Below are 22,392 nucleotides of genomic sequence, written 5' to 3'. Positions count from 1 at the left end.
TTGCTGCACAATAAGAATGTGCCTTTCAAGTGTTTCTGGCAGTGAACAACTCTGTTAGGACTCGGCCATGGGAACGACGACGCTGCTGCATGAACCATGTATTCACACTCCAAAAGAATTCGATACCCAGCTTGTGCAAAACCTCATCGAACACTGCGCTGTATGCAATGGCAGTGAACCAGCACAAAGACAAGGAAGGGAGCGACAACACATAGAGCAGACCTGAGAATTTCCTCGGAGATGCCTGATGGAACGTTTAGTAAGTAGATTCTTCGCCAAACGAATGAAATACACTTTTCAGAGAACAGATGGCTACACAGAAAAAATAACACGACTACGCCTAAGTCTGCTTAGAGCGGAAACTGTGAAAACCACTGTACAGGAGTACTTTCACTACGTGTATCGTAATTGTCATCCCTACTCTCATTATCGCTTAAGCTGTTGTCATCATTCTATTGATTGGATTGTCATTGTCATCTCTATTATCATCATTATCCCACTTCTGCGTCATTATCATCCTATTGTCATCATTATTATTATAACTAGCTGCATCTTCATCGATACCATCATCCTCGCGCTTGACAAGAATTACGATAGCTTTCATACGAGCCCTGTATGGCGCAGTGCTTAGAACGCTCGGCTGGAGATCGGATGGATAGGGGTTCGATTACCTGTGGAGATTCCTTTCTTTAGTGTCAGTTATATCATAGCCTCCTTTATACTCTCCGTGCCTGTCAACGCTCCGCGCGAACAATAGAGCGACGCCGTCGGGTAAAGTTGCGCGGCGCTGCCGCTCCCCTCGCTGAGGGCGCCACTGAAGTAAGGAAATCATGGAAGCTATTGAACAACGACGGGCTGCTTCAAGGGAACATCGAATGGCAAAGAAAGCACAGGTATCTCAGGAGGAAATCGACCAAAAATGGGAATCATATCGACAAAAGAAATTTGAGGTACAGGCTCTTGTCCAAAGTAAAATAAAACAGTCCACTGATGGCTGATGGCTGACATGCACGATGCCTGACATACACGATGCCTCTAGAGGCGGAGCAAGAAAAGTCTGGAACCATATAAGCTGGCTGGGGAAGAAGAATCAAAGAAAGCAGGATCGGATTCAAGATAACGAGGGAAATTGTTTAAAGGGAGACAACGCAGTGAACTACATTACATCAATTATAGCCGAGTCATTTAAAAGCGACGATAGGGTAATCTCCGCAAATCAGGCATCAACACAAGGTAGCAGAATACAAAGCAGCGTAGAACTGACCAATCTAAGCTGGAAAAAGGCAGAAAAAAATATTCCTAAAAACACATCTACAGGAATAGATGGAATTCCGATCAAGCTGATTAATGAACTCGGTCCAAAAAGTAAAACGTTAAAAGCTCTGGAAACAGTCATAACGAATAAGCAAATTCCGGACAGCTGGCGGTAGAGTAAAATGAATTTCATTTATAAAGGGAAAGGAGAAAGGATGCACATAAAATCCTACAGGCCGATTACCATAATATCTGTTATGTACAGGTTAGCCATGCAGGCGGTAAAATTAAAGGTGCAATCATGGGTAGAAAGTAACACGATACTCGGAGAACTTCAGAACGGCTTTAGAAATGGTAGGCGCTTAGATGATAGCCTGTTCGTGCTTACCCAATGCATCGAAATATCTAGAGTGGAAAATAGACCTTTTTATTTGGCCTTCCTGGACATAAACGGCGCGTACGACAATGTAAGCAGGGAACTCCTGTGGAACATATTAAAAGAAGAAGGTATCGGTTATGAGATAATAGAGTACCTACAGGAAATATACCGGGATAACACAGTAGAAATTACATTTGAAGGGATAAGAAGTACGGAAGACGTCGAAGTATGCAAAGGATTAAGACAAAGCTGTCCTCTATCACCGCTGCTGTTCATGCTTTATATGATACGCCTGGAACGGAGGATACAAGGCAGTAACCTAGGTTTTAACCTGTCATATAGATTAGGTGGAAAGGCGGCAGAGCAGCGTCTCCCCGGTTTGATGTATGCAGACGATATTGTGCTGCTAGCTGAGAGCCTGGAAGAATTGCAAACTCTAGTTAAGTATTGAGGAGACGAAGGGGACGCTCTAGGCTTTAGTTTTAGCGCAGTTCAGTCGGGTCTGATGATTTTCAACGGCTCAACTGATCAGGGTCTTAAAATACAAGGCCTTGAAATACCTAGAGCAGCAGAATATAAATATCTGGGGGTATGGGTAAACGAAGGATTAGCATACATTGGAAAGCATGAGCAATCACTTAAGGCCAAAGGGCGAAGGAATGCCGGGATAATGAAGAATAGGGCATTGTGGGGATACAATAGGTATAAGGTTTTGAGGGGTATTTGGAAAGGAATTATGGTGCCCGGCCTTACTTTCGGAAATGCGGTTTTGTGCCTAAAATCAGAGGTACTGTCGACATTAGAAATAAATCAGAGATCCGTTGGACGATTAGCACTGGTGCCCACGGCAAAACCACATATGAGGCGGTACAGGGAGATATGGGCTGGGCATCTTTCGAAGTACGGGAATCTCAGAGTAAAATATTATATGAGGAACGCCTGAGGAAATTGGACAGTAACATATGGGCAGCTAAAGTATTGAAATACCTGTACTTAAAAAGCGTTGACTCACAATGAAGAAAAAGAACTAGGAAACTAACTAGTAAGTATGCTAGTCACAAGGACGGAGAAATAAAGAGCATTAAGCAACAGGTGAAAAACACAGAAGGTAAAAATTGGATAAATTCGATGGAGAAGAAACAGAGTGAGGAATTATACCGAAAGTGGAAATTGCAGATCAGAAAGGAAGCTTTCCTTTATAACTCAAGAGGCAGTGCCCTACTTTTTGAAGCTAGATCAGGGTGCCTTAGAACACGCAGCTACAAAAAAAAAATTATCATTGAAAATGACGCATGTGCTGTATGTGGTAACTCCAGTGAAACAATTGACCATATTATACTCGAATGTAATAGTATCCACCCGGACGTTGATGCAGGCGCAGTGACTGTTCCTGAAGCTCTGGGGTTTAGAGATACCAGTGGCCGGGTGAATAAACCGGCGGTGGAAACTAACAAAAAACGACTGGAAGATTGGTGGCTTAAAAGCAGAGAAGTGACATAATTAACCAACCAAAGGACAAGACACAGGGAAGAAGAGGACAGGTCAAGGCTGGACTAGCAACTGAATGTTTATTGAGCAGAAGAAAAGAACGAAGACTCCTTCCGAAAAGCACGCGCACAACCCAACCGGGGGAATGGCAGGAAATTGGGAAGAAGATGAAGAAGAAAAATCAAAGCCAATTCAAAGTCAAGGCCTAACTAACAACTTTTCTAATAGATCAAATTCCTTACAATGAAGGCTAACCGACGCCTTAGCCACACACTTGTCCTCGGCTTTAGCAATGTAAAATGCTTCAACCAACTCTCTACAGAGTTGATTACCATTGCTGTAAACTACACCCGTATTATTGAAATCAGGCGCACAAAGGGACTGGTCATGCTCCTCCGTACACTCTCGGGATTGCGCATGTAGCGCCAGGTTAGAACTCGCCCTCCCTTCCAGAGAATTAGAATGCTCCGTCAGGCGCACATTTAGACATCTGCCTGTCTGCCCGTAGTAGCGCCGACCACAATTGAGCGGATTGCGATAAACCGAATTCTTTCTGCAGGTGGTGAACTTTTTCTTATGTGACACTGCACAACGAAAACTATCACGAGCTACACTGTCGAGCCCCTTTCTAACTCTGGCGCACAAGCCTCCTAACTTGTTTCTCACTGTAAATACAACGTCAACGTCGTACCTTGCCGCGAGTTTCTTGAGTCAGTGCGAAACGCCATGGAGGTAAGGTATGGCAGCCACCTTCTTTCGCCGCGTCGCTACACCAACATCAACCTGCCCCGTTTTGCTCTTCCTCGAACGTGTTAGAACACGTTCTGACAGACGAGCGAGATTGACAGTTGCAAAGCCTGCCGCCAACAACTTCGAAATTTGTTGTGAAAATGCATCTTCAATTTATGTTTATTGAACAGTTTCAAGAAATTGCGGATGGCTCGAAAAACTGCATGACTGCTCCGCTAGCGCCAATGGTGATAGAAAAATTACAATGTGTGTCTGCGCTGCAATAAAGCAAAATTTAAGAAAGGCACCAGCATTTATTTACACGTTTCACAACAGCAATTGTGCTACAAGAGTACCATGTAGAAGTGGTGTGATGAATAGTTGCCACAAGTAGGGAGAAATGTTCAAAGTGACTTCTGTCTTGATAGCACTTCAGAAGCCAGCTTGATTTACAGATGATTGGAACAACTGCATCGCAGTATGCCATTCAGATCTGTAAGGAGAACAATTTTGGTGTCAGCTGTTACTTTCAATGATTCAGCGCGTCGTACAAACGTTTTTCTTAACTTAAAGAACAACGAAAGACTAATATACGCGTTGCATCTTTATGTTTCGATCACTCCAAAATAATCTTCTTATAGGCAAAGCTTTTGTTTTTATTTTTCACAGAATTGCGCAGTTAGTGAAACAAAAAATACTGCGCTGGAGCACATGTAACATATACCACACAGACGAGCTAACCAGAGAGGAAGTTCGCAGTCCAGAAAATACATGTGTGCATTAGATATTATTATGTTACTGACGCCTATTAAACACCCTTTGGTGCTGTCATTATTTTTCACATGCCTTAATGCGGTTGAGTACTAGTTTTGCGGTTTCCAATGCTAGAGAAGGACAGCGATTTAGTTGACAAGAAAAACTAATATAGGCTTTGCACGATTCGGATTAACTCACTTTAAAGTAGCCATCTTCACAATAGGTAAATCTTGTGTTTCTATTTTATCACAAAATTTCGTAATTAGCACATACTACAAAAAAAAAACAAACTTCGCAGGAGTACATCTAACACACTACGCAGAAGAGCTTGGCAGGGAAGCAGTTAGCATTGTAGTCCAGAAAGCACAGGCACACATCTAACATTACTATTGCAGTATTGACGCTTAATAAACACAGTGTTTAGTGCTGTCACTCTTTTTTACAAGCCTCAAAGCAGCTGAACACCACGCAGCGATAGCCAGAAGGATCAAGCAAAGCTGGCACTTTCCAGTTGGTGCGATGCTGTATTCCTGCAGCACCCGAAGGCAGAGAAAAGTAGAAGCATGACCTTGCACACTGCAAAGCAGTCCACGAAACAGCGAGAAAGCGGCAGCGCGTGGCTATCCGGACCGCTTTGCAACACGGCGCACCGGCACTCCCCTGGCGAGGGTGACACTATGTCGCTGTCGCCATCTCTCGGCAGCCAGCGGCGTAATTTGTCAACCGAGGAGGAGCGGCGGCCGCGGAGCGCGGAGTTGCCAGGCGCAGAGTGTATGAAGCAGGCTATGGTACTCCATTGTATACTTAACAAAACATATGGCTTTATTGACTTGCTTTTTGTTGTAGTTTTTAGCGACACACCTCGCACTTCTATTGCTGCAGTTTTCGGGGAATGGCAATATTCCGGTCTCGGAGTGCTTCTACTACCTGCGAAGACAGATTTATTTCTCTAGTGTCAATTCGTGCGAAAATTTCCTGCGAACACGTCCGGCGGACATTTCCTTCAAGCATTTGCGCAGCGCATGAGCGAAGAAAGCCTTTCACCTTACAAACGCAGGGTTCCCGGACTATGTTGACCGCGCAGAAGGTACTAAAACAAAAGAAGCTAAACTAAATAGCGAGAAGGGAACTAAAAGGCCCACGAAAGGAAACACGTTACAATTGTTCCATACATTTGTAGCCTCATTCACAGCCTTAACAAGGTAGCTCGTCATTAACACGTGAACATGGTGTTCCGGCAAAAATCAAAACTCTGCTGAATCTTAGCTGCCATTGTAAGGTATGACACCACAAAAGAGGAACAGTGGTTGTGGTGTTAGACATCCCGATCCTTCAGTGGAGCGTGCCTGTGTGGTACATCTCACACAATTCATTTATCTTGTGGCCTGCAGTATACGAGAAAGACAGCGCCCCGCTGTCTATACGTGCGCCTTTGTGGACATGCAAGTTCATTTCTGGGACTCGTGAACAAGCATGTTAAAAGTTGTAAGTTTTTGTGGAGACAACACTGTTTCTCTGGAGTCATTGTGACAAAACAGCCCTGGTGATTTTGGAACCTTTCAGAATAATACAGCCAGGTGACAACTGCGTTAATTCGCCTTCGTTGTTCCATGGTTACGCAGCATTAGACTAATTTTGGCATTTTTTGATACGGTTTAAATTTTTAATTCACTCGCCTTTTTTTAGCCCGAGAAATGGACTGCGCATGACATGTGCTTTTTATCCCTCTGGTTTTGTTTTCTTTTGTTTATATATTGCTTGTCCGAATAAATTTTGGCAGTTGGTAGTCAACAATTCGTCCCACCATGGTGTCGAAGTGGATACGACACCCGAATACTGTACCGGAGTAACCGAACAAGATAGCCGGGTTCGCCGCGATGAAGGCAAAACAGACTGGCGCCCGTATGGAGTGCGATGTCAGTGCATGATAAAGGACCAAAGCTGCTCGAAATTTCCGGAACACTCCACTACTAATAGCCTGAGTAGCTTCGCGACGTTAAACCCCAAAAACCAAGCGAAACCAGTGAGCGCCTGTTCTGTCTGCATTCGTTTCTGTATTTGTCTTTGTGGTGTTGCAACATAGATCACTTGAATTCTTATCATTTTACTAACATCGAAGCGGTGTCCTTGTGGGGAGAACGACAAAGACGCCATACCATGCGGTAGCGTTTCACGATGCTCTCCGCTACAAAGGTTCAATCGGCCTCTGGCCGAGGTACTGCTCAGGTTAATGCCAGCAGTAATGATTACCGTATTGTCCTTCCCCGTTTCCCAACTGGTAAGCCTGTCGTCGACTCTGTTTTTCTCCATGCTGACCTCGCCGGCCGCCCCTACCGTACGCAAGACTTCAGGGAGGCGCTCTTCGGAACGTGGTGGATTTGGAACAAATAAGCTCTATCGGACAATTTTAAATATCGCATGTCTGGATGGTCACATAAATCGGCGTAGTCTAAAGGAAAACTAGTCTCATGTGGAGATTTATTGGTTAAGAACCGTCGCTGTGTTGTTGTGGATCCGGTACCGAGGAAGGTGAAGGCGAAACTTCTCTGGCTCCCTGAACACATGGATGACTCCTTTATACGTGAGGCTCTACAACTTTATGGCAAAGTCACCTCGCTTTCAGGAGAAAACTAGAAAGTTGCCGACATGGAACAGATGAAGACGCTCAGCCGGGATGTGACTTTGACTCTTGCCGAAGGGGTTGGTGACGTTCCGCATCAGCTAACTGTGCGTGGAGTGCCTCGCTTTGATACCTGGCCGACCAGCTCTCTGCCTCCGCTGCAACCGTGTAGGACACATTGGTCGGCACTGCCGAACAGCACGTTGCGAAGACTGCCGGCGTTTCGGCCATACAGCGGAGGCGTGTTACATACACATCGAGTCCGGCCTCCTGACGACCACATCATGGACGCCGCTGAGATGTGCGACCTTTCTGCGCCATCGTCGCTGAGGAAGAAAATACCGAGGATAATGTGAACAGGCCTTGGATGAGATGCCAACCGCCGATGAGCCACCACTCGTTCCCGATTGCCTCCGCGGATATTTTGAATCCTGTGGCCGTTGCTGCGCAGCCAGCGCCCGGCTGCTGTGCCTGAGGGGCTCATTGCTGCCGATGAGCCAGTCTTGAAACGTGCATCATGCGCCTCCGAATCAAGTGAGGAGGATGATCAAGCTGGCAACAAACATTGCCATCGTGGTAGAGCGTCCAAGCACAAAGGGAAGTGCCGACGTTCGCGGTAGAAGAGGTCTGGTGGTGGTTCGGAGGCGGCTTCGCCGTTTTCCGACAGGCAAATGGAATTGTAGGCGAAACTGTGTGCTGTCATTAGGGCGGTCTCTAAAGGGATAGTGCTTGCAACTTCAAATGTACGGGGTCTAAAGTGTCGCCAGAGATAGATGCTACTTCCTCCGACTTTATGTGGCAGTCCATGAGACCAAGATAGAGAGCGAGAAGACTCGAGAGGGCGCCACAGCGCTTTTTGGCAGATGTTATAGTCATTGTCGCGCATGCTATAGGCTTGTCGGCAGTTTGTTTTCATTTTGTGCGAATTACACTGCCTTGTTCTGGCCTAACTTATAATATCGACGCCGAATTGCAGGTTGATATTGCCGCGAACTGTTTAAATCTTTATTTGTTCCTGTTCGACAGCCGCTGGCATGCGGCCTTATCATTGTGATTCTGGCGCGCGTATCAATTCTGTATCCCGTGTTTGTTCATGCTCGTTGTCGCGATACGACGCGTTATCATTTTTTTGTGTCGCAAACGATGCGCAAACGATCTGTCTCGAAGATTCCGATCACTCGCGTAGGTTCGAGGTTGTGCTAGTTGCAGTTTGCTACGCTATCTAGAATGTTCTGAGCAGCCTTTAAATTGAGCGTTCATGAGTGCGACGGGCATTCTTTGACGATCGACGAGCACGTTTGTTGCTATCGCGCCGCCGAGTTGCTTAGTTCTTTTGCGGGCGCAAGTCAGCCCAATAAAGAGTTTCTTCAGTGCAGTGCAGTGCACTCTTCATTTGTGTCATCGACCTTGTCACCACTAGGTGACAATATGTTGCGATCTTCTACTCTTTAGGAAGCCATAGCGGATAATTAGCGTTTACGCTTTTATTACTGTGACTCAGCGAATAAGTTTCTTTGACCACAGAGCCAGCTAACTGGGCTGTGACCGACGTCTTGTGCTAATGGGCGACTTCAATTGTGTTTTCAACCTCTTAGATCGTTCTAGTCCTGACGCACGCAGTGACAGGAGCGGTGAACTTTTGTTCCGTGTTACAGAATATGCAGGACTAGTTGATCCAGGCGTGTCCTGCCGTGCTCCTAGATGATTCACCCACATTCAGGGGCATTCTTAAGCTCGTATAGACTGGATTTATGCTTCTTGTACATTAATTAGTTTCCCGCGGGCTCGTATGCGAAACTATACCGGTTTCGTTTTCTGAACACTGCATGGTGGTGGCGTGGCTCGGTGCCAATGACCATTCAAAGTTTAGGCCGCAGTGGGAACTTTGGAAGTTACTCATCGCTGGTAAATGGCCAAGAATTTATCATTCGTTTGCGTTCACAGCTCCAATCATATTTTTCCGGAAGTCCTTGTTTGCCGCTTGGGAAATGTTCAAGCAGGAAGTACGTGCGATAGCAATTGAACTTGGCTCAATTAAATCTTTCTATAGATCAGCCTTAGGCACTTAACAAAAGCTTATGCAACCTGTATGAACTAGAATGTGAATCCCTTGGCTCATACACGAACGAAATTGCTAGTTTTAAAAGTCAATTACAAAGGAATGGTGCTGAACGATACAGGAGTGCCATAATTCGATCTCGTGTCAAGCTTGTTTTGCACCGCGAACGGCAAAACAAGCTTGACACGCGCCTGTCCTTGTCATTACTCTCTCGTTGTTGGAGACGTCTTGGTGACACACTTATTGTCCGTTGAAATAAAATATGACTCCACTATCTCTCTCGTCATTTTCTCTTTGTGGCGATACAAAATCCTAACCTTGTCAAACTTAGGAGTCCACTTCTTCTCCTTCTTCATTATTTCACATGAACGGCAATGCAATACCAGAAACGTTTTGTCCTTTCCACTTTCCAAGTTGTTCAGGTGTTCCTGTAGTCTCTTATTAATACATCGTCCTGTTTGTCCTATATAACTGGCTCCACAAGAGAGTGGAAGCCTATACACAACACCTGTCTTGCATCCAACAAATGGGTTTCTATGTTTCACCCCACATTTTTGCTTCTTCGCTTCTCTTTCCCTTTGAATAGCAGGGCAAATCCTCTTCATCTTGAGCGGGGCGGTCAATGCGACGTCAACACCATACCTCTTGCCTACATTTTTGAGGCCATGTGAAATTCTGTGCACATACGGTACCACCGCAACCTTTCTCTTCCTGTCACCCATGCTGGACAGGGATTTCAGTCTGTGTGTTCTTCTAAGGCTCTTCAGTACCCGGCAACTGGCCTCATTAATAGCCGACTCCCGATAACCGGCCTTTGCAATTCTTGTCACTTGTCTTTCAAAACTCTTGCCCATGCCGTGGTAACAAGATTTCTTCAACGCATTTAATAAGCATGTGTTGATCATCCCATTCTTCACTAATTTGGAATGCCCCGAATTGGAGCTTCCCTCTCCTTGGAAATGAGGTTAAAGTGCTTGCATATGCGGATTATCTTGCGTTTTTCTGCACTGGCAAACCAAGCATAGAAAAAGTTATATCCAGCAGAGAAAAATTTGGCATTGTTTCTTGTGCTCAGATGAATCACTCCAAGAGTTCTGGCCTTTGGTTTGGCTGACTGACGCAGGATGTATCTTCACTTGGCTGACGCAGGATGTATCTGAACTTGGCTGACGCAGGATGTATCTCCAATGGCTATTCAGGTCATGTCCAATATACGGATACAATTACACTCGACACAAGAGAGCCTTCGACAAATTATATGAGGTGTAATTGCAATGAACTAATTGCTGGTTTTAATTAATTACCTGTAGTCAGCTAACTGTGACTAGCAGCAGAACGCTAGAGTACATCATCATGCATTGTTGAAAATGCCTCGGGTGGTGAAACCCAGAATCAAACTTGAATCCATTCAAAAATCATCCAGAACCCAACGCATGCTCGTAACAAAGCTGCTGTGGCGGTGATTTGAACCTTATTCGATGCACCTTCTATGAGAGGAATGTTTGCATCCGGGAGAGCCACAAAGGATTTGGCCGCGACGAAAGAAGCAGTAACTCTCGCATTCAGGCTGGACGCCACGTGTGGAACAGAATGAAGGAGGGAGTGGCAAAGCGAACCTGTGGTGCACCTTCTATTACTGCTCAAAGTCCACTCACCCCACACAGCTGCACTCGAGGTTGGCATCCGTGTGGTCACAATCGGTACAAGACACGAGCTTGGTTTAATCGGTTCGTTACTCAGCGAATTCAGAACTGCACGATTAGAAAGAAACACACACAAAGTGCAGAATCGATGTTATGTGCGTACGTGTCGTGTCGGGGCAGTTTTGAATTGCTGAGCTCTTGAAGACTGCAGTGACACAGGTACAGTGCTGCGACATACTCTTACGGTATCATGCTCCCGTCGTAAAAATATCGTTTCAATGAGGCCTGCCAATGACCATATGACTACACACTTAGCGTGCATCGCATGCAATGGGAAAAACATTCAGACCAAATAATAATGTTAATAGAGTTATCGCCCAGCAGCATCGCCGACCGTGAAGCGCTGATCTAAACTTCATCATTTGGGAACGCAGGTGGTAAACCGCCACGGATGCTTGCTCCGTCATCCGCATGGCGTGGAGTTAGTGCTCTGGAATGGCTGGCGGTGTGTGCCACCCATGCCCTTTCCTGCGGCCGAGCTGCACATCGCTGCCCTGGGAGGCCGCTCGATGCTTCTGGCCACCAGGACGGCCGTGTCCTGCCTGCCAATCGGCTGGAGCGCGGACCTACAGGGCGACGAGACGGTCAAGGTCAGTTCCAGAGTTTAGAGTACAGGCCATGGTGCACGCGGCAATAACTTTCACAGTGGCGAGAAGGTTAACAAGCCCGGCGCTACATTTTCTCCGCTTTTATCCATTAATTACTTGTAGAATTTGGTGGTAACCAGCACAGGAAACAGCTTCGAGTGAACCCGAGAGTTCGGTGTCGCTTTCATATATTTCTGTTCCATGTAATCCAACTGTCAGAACTTCTTGCCCAGGCTAATTGAAACACGTTGATAATAATAAAATAAAACAGCGCAAGGAACGGGACGAAACACGAAGGAACGGAGACAAAGGCACAGGCGCTGCTAACAACTGAAATTTTATTCCGAAGCAGCACACATATATGAGGCACAAAGAGGGGGGGGGGGGGGGGGCAAATGTATCCTGCACAATCACCGAAACAGTGTAGTCACGTCCAAAAGTAAAAACGATAAAAACGATAAAAAAGAGTAAAAAAGGTGAAAGAGCCTAAAAGCGATAAAAGCCACGGTGTAAGAGGCCGGGACGGAAAGTAAAACCGGTAAAAACAGATATATACATAGCCAAAAAGGTAAGTAAAAGCATTAAAATATAACGGTAAAAAACACGGAACTAAAATCGTGGCACAAAGTGATTAACAAAGTAGCGGAGAGGGGCATTCATGAAAAGGATTAAACATTTACCCTGCCTCTGAAAAATTCCAATTCTTTTTGGGACAAGCACAGGGAGGGTGCACTCACACACTGCTCATTTGCGCTATGGATTTCGAACGCTTCTGCGATTTCCCTGGATAATCTATCCCGTCCTCTAGCAAGAATTGTGCAGCGATTAAAATGTGGGTAACAGGTTTTGTCCGGATCATCATCGTTATGTTTACACTTTTTGCAGTGCATGGCGAGGTGCCCGGAAATTGCAATGCTGTTTACGTTTTTCCTGTGCTCTTGAAGCCTAATGTTGAGACACCTGCCTGTCTGGCCAATGTATCTCTTGCCACAAGATAGGGGCAGGGAGTAGACGACGCCGGTTTTGCAGGGGACGAGTTGTTCCGAACGAGTCAGCCCACATCCTCGAGCGATCAGAGGTTTGTTTACCTTCGCGCAAAGGGCGGAAAGCTTATTAGGCGCTGAAAAGACGACGTCAACCCCTGAACGTTTCGCGACATTTTTGAGGCGGTGGCTAACCTCATGAATGTAGGGCATTACGACCACTCTTCTGTGCTCCCTGTTGGACGCCGCCTGTGCGTGATGTCGTCCTCGTTTCTTGGCCGCGGAACCAGCCACGGACACCAGAACGTTCAGGGGATATCCGGCGGCTGACAGGCGCTCGACCTGGTTGCTAAAACTATCCTGGAAATGATGTTCACAGGACTTCTGAAGCGCATTTTGAAAACAGTCTGACTATGCCTCTTAACGGGCAGACATAAAAGGCAGGAGAGGTTTCTTACCCCTGAGCTGATAGGACCAGCAGGTATGCTCGTTAGAGAAATGCAGTCGCAAGTCCAGAAACCTGATTGAGCATTCATGCGGCGTTTCATGCGTCAAAACCGGAGGAATACGTTGGCCAAACATGGAAAGAATTTCGGATACCATCGGGTTAAATGCTTCGTGGCTGCAATTCGAAAGAACGAGATAGTCATCCACGTTTTTACTACGCTCGTATCAGCGATCCTGTCATTCAACATCCTATCGTATCTAGCAAGGAAGAGTTGGCTTAGAATAGGTGCGACGCAAGACAGCGCCTGTGCCTTTGTCTCCGTTCCTTCGTGTTTCGTCCCGTTTCTTGAGCAGTTTTATTTTATTATGCAGTACCAACTAGCCCGGCACCTTGCACTTCTGAACTTCACGTTGATAATATTGCCGCGAACCATTTTAAACTTTATTTGTTGCTTTACAAGAGCCGCTAGCTTGAGGGCTTATCACTTGGCCCACGCACCGATTTTACACTCTTTGTTTATGCTCGTCGTCGCGAGACGGGACATCATTTTTGTTTGTTGCGCAGTCTCAGCTGAGATGGGTCGTGATAGTTCGCATCTACTTCTACGATGTTCTCTGTAGTGCTATAGTCACATTATGCGTCTTTATCTGGATGTTTCTGTGATGACTTTAAATTGACCCCTGATTAATGCACCGGACATTCGCAGATCGACGGCCGCCTAGCGTGCTTGCTGATGTCGCCGATGCCAATTGGCTGCCCCAATAAAGAGTATTTTGAGTGCTATTACGCTTGTCTTTTGGGGCTTCCGGCTTTGTCGCTACCACGTGATATCTGGTGGAGGTGCGGGCCTGCATGTTCAAGACTCCTCCTACAAGCCGGGATAACAGCCCTGTTCGTGCCAGCCCAGGAGCCCTATTCACAGATAACCGAGTAGGCCACTGACATCAAGGGCTCCAACCCGTAGGAGTGCTACTGCTGGACCCCAAAGGAACCCGGAAGGAGAATCCGGCATGAATATCGCTCAGTTCGAAATGTTGGCTTTGTTTGTTATTCAGTAACTCCGACAGCACCCCATTTTCAGCGGTACTCCGGGACAAGATCCACAGGACTGGCTTGATCAATACGGTCGAGTTGTCGCACTTAACTATTGGAACCACACACTGAAGCACCAGAAAGTTTTCGTTGCACTGGATGGGCAGCCCTTACTTGGTATTATAATCATGAAGCTTCATTATGCCATGAGAAGACCTCAAGAAGGAGTTGTTGAGCGTTGTCGCAAGCCTTGTAAGGAAAGAGAGAGCGGAGATGATCCTCCAAACCACTATCCTGCTGCCGAGTCAATCCTACATTATGTCGATGAAATGAAGCCCCTCTTTTGCCGCGCTGACCCCAACAGCTAAAGGTGAAAAGTAGCGAAAAGAGGACGCGTTAACAAGAAAGGAGGTCGGCGCTTTAACGCAGCTGAATTTTACGACACACGGGCCTCAGCATGAACGCCACGCTATCTTGCACGTGGCAAATACATGTCCTATTCACAAAATTTCATTATCTTGCAGAAAACGGAGCTGTCACTGATGCATTCAGTGCCTAAATTCTTAGTTTTGAAGGCTTCTATGGTCTCTCGATACATCTGTGTTTTTCCACCGCCGATGGTGCTGCAATGTTTCAGTAGATTGGCTGTGTTATCCGGTTTCAGTGAGGCGGTGCTGCCTTAAATTAATGCACTGGCCAGTTCGGCCGATATAGGCCTGACCACATGACAGGGGTAGAGAGTATACAGCATCGGTTGTACATCTGGTGAACATAGTTCGGTGGTTGACGTTGCATATCTTCTTTGTGTCCTTATTTGCTGTGATACGGGCACGCAGTGACGACAGGTTTGTGGGCGCTGAAAAGACAACGTTGACTCCGTATCTCATGGCAACCTTTTTCACAAATACGGAGTCAACGTTGTCTTTTCAGCGCCCATAAAACTGCTGTCATTGTGTGCCCCATATCACTACATATGAATGGGACATAGTTTTGCCACGTGCAAGATAGCAGCACCTGCACTATCATTGAATTGTGTTTTTCTCCTTGTGGCGTTGGTGCTGACGCACGTGTGCGCCCTGCTCTGTTTGACCATTTCCATGCAGTAAATTTCAGTTGTGTATCAGCGTCGTCATTGGGCACTCCTTTCTTGTTAACGGGTCCCCTTTTCGCTCGTTTTAACCTTCAACTATGCACAAACTGGCCCGACAAGCTATGCTTCTTGAAAAGCAAAGTTAGTTTCTCGAAGCCAGGCAGCAGTCTCCTTTTGCTTGCCTCGTGAAGAACGCAACCCAAACCGTGGCGGAAATCGAACGAGAAGCATCTTCAGTAGAACGAACCCTAGACACCCGGACTCGACAGTACAAGCGACACTTACAAGTGTTTTTAGCAAGCAACTGCGATACCGTAGCTACAAGCGGAGATAAACTGTACCATTAAGCCGTCCTGCACCCCAAAGCGACTCTTTAAGCCTCCCTAGACACGAACAAGCTCCTCCTGAATGACCCTGCTTGGCCCCCGCCCACCAAGCCTACAAAGGACCTTCCAGCTCCACGAAATTCGACTCCTAGAGGACGTGCAACAACCGATCGCTGTGCTTTTGTTGCGATGAGGCAGGCCACAATTTACGCCACTGCCCGTACAGCGACTTCGCCATCGACGCTGATAGTCTTGGCGAATAACCAGACAAAATAGACTACTTGCGCAGGACAGTCACCAAGCCGTTGGTACCGCTACCCATCGCCATGCAGCGCCAGATTTGCGTCGCCAGGCCGCAGTTACGTGCGAGGAGGGTCCCCTAGCCTTGGCAGCAACCTCTGCAGGGGACTTTGCTATACGGCGAATTAACGAAGATCCTCCTCCACCGACGACAATTGACGGCACCGCCATTACGCCGACGCTCCTTATGAAGACGCACTCGATTATCACGCGCCCGGACTTCAGTTTGACGCTGCCACTACGAACAACAACATAGCCGAAAACAACACGAACAGACTCCATGTTGACAACGCCACCCATCGAATTGACAACGAATTGACAACATGACGATAAAGGATATCTACACCCTCCCTCGAATCTACGACATTTGGACCGGCTCTCCAACGTAAAGTATTTCTCATCGATAGGCCGTAAAGACGCTACTGAGAAATAGAGAAAGAGAAAAAAGATCGCGAGAATACCGTGGTCGGAATTCGAGTTTTGGGGCCTGACGCCTTTTTGGGGCCAGTAAGCGCCAACAGTTCCGAACAACAGGAGCACTCGGACCCTGAATTGCGAAATCTGGTCGATTACTCGGAATGAAAGATTGCGTCTCTTCCTACGGTATTTGTCGTCCTTCGCGGCACAGTATGACGCCCTCCTGTTGAATAATTTTGCCTCAACAGGACGGCACACCTTGTTGGACCTGCAAAGCTCAGGGAGGAAATTATACAGTTGTTCCACGATTAGACAACCACAGGGATCTCGGCCTTGCATTCACGTTGCACCGAATCCGGCAGAAGTATTTTGGCCACGGTTAGCTGCCGCGCCAACCTAGTCCATGCCTTGAGTGCCAGAGACGCAAGAACCACCCCCGACGACACCTGCTGGGCTACTGAACCCGATGCTACCTCCATCTAATCCGTCTAGCCCTTGGCATGGACCTCTGGACCTAACTTATCGACGGGAAACAAGTGGGGTATTATGGCCATCAAGATCCGCTACACCGAAGCTCTGCCGGTTCCTACCTTCAGTAGGCGGCGCCCTTGTTTGTGCCCGCGTGCTTCTTGTGTCCCGCGCAGTTTTACTTGTTCGCCTACCTTCAGCGTGCAAAAGAAGTTCGATGGCTGCGAAACACCAAGAACGGAATGACGCATGACGATGGGAGAGCAAGTCTGGGTAGGGGGTGTTACTTCGATACTTTGGGCCATACAAAATATTTCTCTGTGTCGGTCAGCTGCACTATGAAGTCATTCGTGATGGTGATTTGGATAGTGGTGGACAGTGATGGTGATGCTGCGATAGCATCCCAATGATGACGTGTGCGCCCAGACATCATACATGTTGTGCGAAAACCCTATTACGCGCGCAAAAGGCCTGAAATGTTTCGATTGCATTGCTATTTTTTTACCTTTATCTGTTTATTTCGGAAGCATTCCGGCTAAGCTTGTTATGGGGGAGTAACGCCGCTATCCATTTTAAACTTTATTTGTTGCTTTTCAACAGCCGCTAGAATGCGGCTGTATCATTGAGCCCACGGTACAATTTTTTACACATTTTTTGTGCTCGTTATTGCGAGACGGGGTGTCAAAATATTTCTGTGTTGCGCAAGATGCGCCGAGATATATCTCGAAAGCTCCTCGCCTCACGCGATTGCTTCTACAATCTCGTGCTATGCTTCTGTGACGACTTCAAATTGAGCCTGATAAGTTCACCGAGCAGTCGTTGAGAGACGACCGCCGAGCATACTTGCTGCTATCGCTCACGCCGATTGCTTAGTACTCTAGAGGGCGCAAGCCAGCCCCAATAGAGTAAATTTCAGTGCCATTATGCCTGTCTTCTGTTTGGTCTTTGCGGCGTTGTCACTACAACGTGAAAATATGTGTGTAGCGTTCCTTTATTATTGCTCTAAGCTGCCTGCCCATCGTTTTGTGATTCCTTCTAGTGAAGTACAGAAGGAATCGCACTATGTGGAACTAAAAGACGTGAACACGGACAGACGAAGCGCTTCGTCTGTCCGTGCTCACGTATTTTCATACCACTGAGCGCGATCCATTCAGTATTAAATACAAATTAGCCGCTGCATGTTACCTATAACGAAGGCCTTACCTTATTAATCATAATTTTTCCCCGGACCCATTGAGACTTGCGTTGCTGGCGATTGGCGTAAAAAGATTTAAATGCGTCTCTTTAGTATACAGACGCCCCTATTTCGAACGTTCATATTGAGCCTTAAATGAGAAGTGGACGAAAGCGTCTGGCTTTTTGCATCTCTATGGCTGCCGAGCATGTGAGCTGCTTTCCCTGCCGCCAAGTCTACTATAGGGAACAAGTCGCCGGACATCCCCAGATTGTCGCGGAATGCTGTAACGGATGGAATATAAGAGCTTCCTCTTTGAAGCGGGATATAAGAGCTCCTCAATGAAGCTGCCACATTGCCGCCTAATCGGATGTGGCGAAAAATCAGCTATACTATGAAGGGAGCTGGTGTTTTGTGCCGTTAAAGACTTTCGCCGTAAAATGGCACAAGTGACCCGCTTGTCGCGCAGCGTAGCGGGACGCGTAATCCTCGACAAGCTCCACATATACCCTGTGGGCAACGTCGCATTTACCGGTTGACATTATCGGTAGGCTAGTTATTAAGCCAACAGCAAAAACATGCTTCGAGGCTGACACACCCAGTGTGCAGCTCAGCACATCAAAGGCGGAACATCTATGTTGCGTGTCCCTCCAAATTCAGCCTTTAAATCAGAAGAGAGGCTGTAATAATTTGTTTCTTATTAAGCATATTTTATTCAACTTATCGAAATATTTGAAACAACTATTGGTTCAATTGATTTTTTGGTGACATTATTTACCTCAAAATTATGTTAAATTTGCTAGTCATGGCAGCAACAATAATTAACAACTGGAGGCCTGAATTGAGAAAAACTGTGGAATTTATGCAGTTGAATGCGTTACCTAAACGTAATGCAATCGATATTCCGAAATAAATCTTTGAAAAACTGAACAAAAAGTGATCGTGTCTAATAAGTTCGGCGTGGCGCAGTTGTTAGCGGTTCGCTGTAGACCGACTATTTCTGTCAATTCGTGCAAATATTTCCTGGCGACATTTCGGAAGCCAATAAAGACTTTCGCATTAAAACATCAAAGCAATGAAATTTATCAAGGTCAAAAATATATCTTCCGTGGTAACAGAGTGGGCAGACATATAGTCATATACACAGGCATAACAAAATGCATCCACTCCTTAAAGGTCGCTCATACTTCAGAATTTTGCGTATGCGCACTCTGGGTCATGGAAGAATGGCTCTGGGCGATTGGTATCGCGCTCCAAATTGAACAACCTCGAATGTGTTCGAGTAGACGAATTCAGTGTCCCTCTACATTAAATGCGAATGCATAGAATTATTGATGACCGAGACAGCAAAAGCAGAAAGGTAGGCCTAAAAACGAATACGCAAAAGTATAAGGTTCTAATGTTCAATAGACCAGAGAAAGAACAGCAGTTTACAATAGGTAGCGAAACATTGCAAGTGGTAGGCGAACATGTGCACATAATACAGGTAGAAACCGCATATCCGTATTGTGAAAGGGAAATAATCAGGAGAATAACGTCAGGATAAGCACTCGCCGAAACTTACCGGTATCGCTGAGGAGAAAGCGGGGAGGCTAACGAAATTGGTTCTCCCTTATAGAGGCATCGAAACACCGCATGGTATGATTTTGGTTATGCTTCAGGTGAGTTCTTTATATCACAAAGATACACAACGATTTACAAGAATCGTTGCAATAAACGGGAGTTAGAAGAAATTTTAATGTACGAGCAAGCTACCCTCAACACGGGCCTTCTCATTCCCATTACGGTTCCCGTTTTGCCCTGTTAACCGTTCCAAATCGGTTTAATTTTTTATTTCCGTGCGTCTTGTTGGCTCATTGGCAACACCTTTTGCTGCGATGGTTTTAAGTTTGACGATTTTTAATTCGGCCTTTTTCAAGGATGGTTCATTCACATTTCTTCCATGTTTTGCACGCTTTATATTTCGTATTTTCACTTTTTCCCTTTGGAGCTTTTCTTTGCACCCCTTTTTCATCCGCCATTGCTTCTTTCGTCGGAGTGAACACGAACCTTTCCACCCGTTGAAATGACGATCTTCAAATGTATTATCGCTCTTTGCCCCATCATGTGGCCTACCTCGTGGTCCAGTGTATGAAATCTTTACTTTCAAAAATAAACAGTTCGTAGTCAGAGCCCGTACAGTGTTCGCGTGTTCTGTGCTTTCGCCATCTAGCCATGAACCAAGTAGACCAAGAAAACGTCCTCATACTTGGTGTTAGCGGTAAATATAAGGGCAGCAGAGTTAGTAGAACTGCGCATGGACATTCAGGAAGATACAGGAGCGGAAAAAAGAAATAAACATCGACCCAGAAAGGGAGCAACATGAATGCTGAACACTGCGGCTGTATTTGTGTAAGATCATTCTCAAGTACTATGTCAACGCACCCTTGATAACAGGCCTGCTCTTAAAATAGCAGTGCTCCCCATGTCGGCAATTGGTGATGCAAAGGATGAGAGCTTCCTTTCGACATTCGGTGTCAGCAGTACTAACCGACCATGAAGAGAGGGACGGAGTTTGGGAGCTGGCTGCAAAATGAATGTCGTAAACAAATAGTATGAGCACTTGTTGATGAAGCCAAAAGTTTTCTTGGTTGTCTCCAGCAAAACGTGTGGGAGCAGAAACATGGCTGCGCCAGTTGAACGAGTGTGCCCGCGTGCACATTTTGGTCACACAAGAATCCTGTTGTGAACTGCAAGTGTAACCTTGTGTCCAATGGACGGAAGGCATAGGCGGAAACCGAAACCCAAATACCAAGAGAAATTATTGAGGGAGTCAACATAGCAGATAGCAAGTACTTCCCTAACATTTCGAGGAAAGGGCTTTTTTTAGAAGGGAGAGGTGATGTATGTGGCAGGTCTGTTCGTCGACGTTTTATAAGCTGCTGTGCATAACAACAAACGCTGCATGAATAAAAATATTGTATGTTGGTTTCTATCTGTTCGTGTTCTAGCGTTGTTTAAAATAATGTTCAATCATCTTGGTTAATAAGCCGCTCTGCTTAAATAACTCAGGTTAATGACATTCTAATGGAAATCAAGAAGAATAAATGGACATGAGCAGGACAAGTAGTGGGAACAAACGATAACTGATGTTCGTTTAAGGTAACAGATCGGATTCCAGGGTAAAGGTAGTGAAGGCGTGGTCGGTGGACACACCGCTCCGGAGTGATGCATTAGACAGCGTAGCCAGGCCAAAGAATGCCGTTGTTGCGGGTGCGTTACGAAGGCCGAAGGGCACAACAACATTAAACTCGTAAAGTCCATCGCGAGTTGAGAAAGCGGTTTTTTCTTTGTCGTCCTCGTGCATAGGTATTTGCCAGTAACCTGAGCGAAGGTCCAAAGTCGAGAAATATTCGGCGCCTTGGAGAGAGTCAAGGGCGTCATCAATACGCGGCACGAGGTAGACATCGTTGCGGGTAATTTTGTTGAGTGCGCGATAATCAACACAAAATCGTACCGATCCGTCCTTTATTTTTTTTACTGTGGAGGACGAATAATATCGCGACGGAGCATGTCATTGACATTTCTTCAATTACTTTTCGTTGCGAGAGAGAAACGCGATAAGGTCGTCGGCGTACAATTGAATTACCTTCAGTAAGGATGCGGTGATGTGCAACACTAGTCCGTCCCAGTGGTGGGGAAGTGGCACCAAAAATGGCTTGGTGGGCTTGAAGCAATTGCAGCAATTCTTGGCGTTGGTGCGGCATGAGGTTCGGATTGATTGTCTTCGACAGCATGGAAAGAGAGACGCGATGAATCACGTTGCGGAGGTAGCGGGGCAGTGAGCACCATCATGGACATAGAGTGAGCATCCACTATGCACGGCCCTTTAGTCAGCACGAGGGATTCAAGGGAAGTGTTCGTGGCAGCTACTATCGCTGAGCTGCTGCGGAAACGTACAAGACTTGATGGGAAGGCGATTTCACGTGCAAGATGACGATGAGATGGTGCGATGAGGGTCATCCCCGTCAGTGAGTTGTTCAGAAACAACGGTAAGAAGTGTTTCGCACTGTGGAGGCAATGCAGTATCAGCTGCGGCAATGAGGGAATGATGCCGTGCAGTAATGTCAGATGAAAAATCACCTCCACCACTTGTGAAAGAAGGCCAGGTCCAGACGGCAAGGCCGTATAAGGCAAGGAAAGGTATACCGTGTCAGCGTTTAATCCGATGGAGAAAACGCAAGCGCGTGCCGGCGCCACGGGACGATGATGATGGTATGTACAAGAGGAAGAAGATCATGGTATGTACAAATGAAAGAAGATCCATGGAGGGCTCACACGGCTTATTTTCGGATCAAAGGGTATTATATAGCCAGAGGGGCGAGGGAAATAAGCAAACGAAGTATGAAAAGATCGGTGCCGTCACCGGTTCATGGCGATTTATCGCTTCTGCTGTACCAGCAACCATTCCTCCTAATAGCCATAGCGATACACAGGTTTGTTGACCCGGGTTGACCTGCGCAGCTGTGTCTCGTGGGGTGCAGGGTCAGCCGGTGCTTGCATGGGTGCGTTCTGTATAGCCAGCGGATGGTTCCAATGG

At 46.4% G+C, this 22,392-nt stretch overlaps 1 protein-coding gene across 1 annotated transcript in view; it reads left to right on the top strand.

Annotated features, from left to right (window-relative positions):
- LOC146210254 (WD repeat and HMG-box DNA-binding protein 1-like) overlaps positions 1 to 22,392 on the top strand; it is a 309,305-nt gene that overhangs the window by 105,840 nt on the left and 181,073 nt on the right. The window contains exon 3 of the mRNA XM_084582118.1: positions 11,363 to 11,578. Within this exon, the coding sequence (XP_084438244.1) occupies positions 11,363 to 11,578 (216 nt within the window). The remainder of the gene's footprint in view (positions 1 to 11,362; positions 11,579 to 22,392) is intronic.

Source organism: Amblyomma maculatum, chromosome 1 (genome assembly GCF_055883805.1).
Source record: "Amblyomma maculatum isolate TAMU_Amacu chromosome 1, ASM5588380v1, whole genome shotgun sequence".
Taxonomy (NCBI): domain Eukaryota; kingdom Metazoa; phylum Arthropoda; class Arachnida; order Ixodida; family Ixodidae; genus Amblyomma; species Amblyomma maculatum.
The sequence above is the reverse complement of the archived record's forward strand: the minus strand, read 5'-3'. Positions and strand labels throughout refer to the sequence as shown.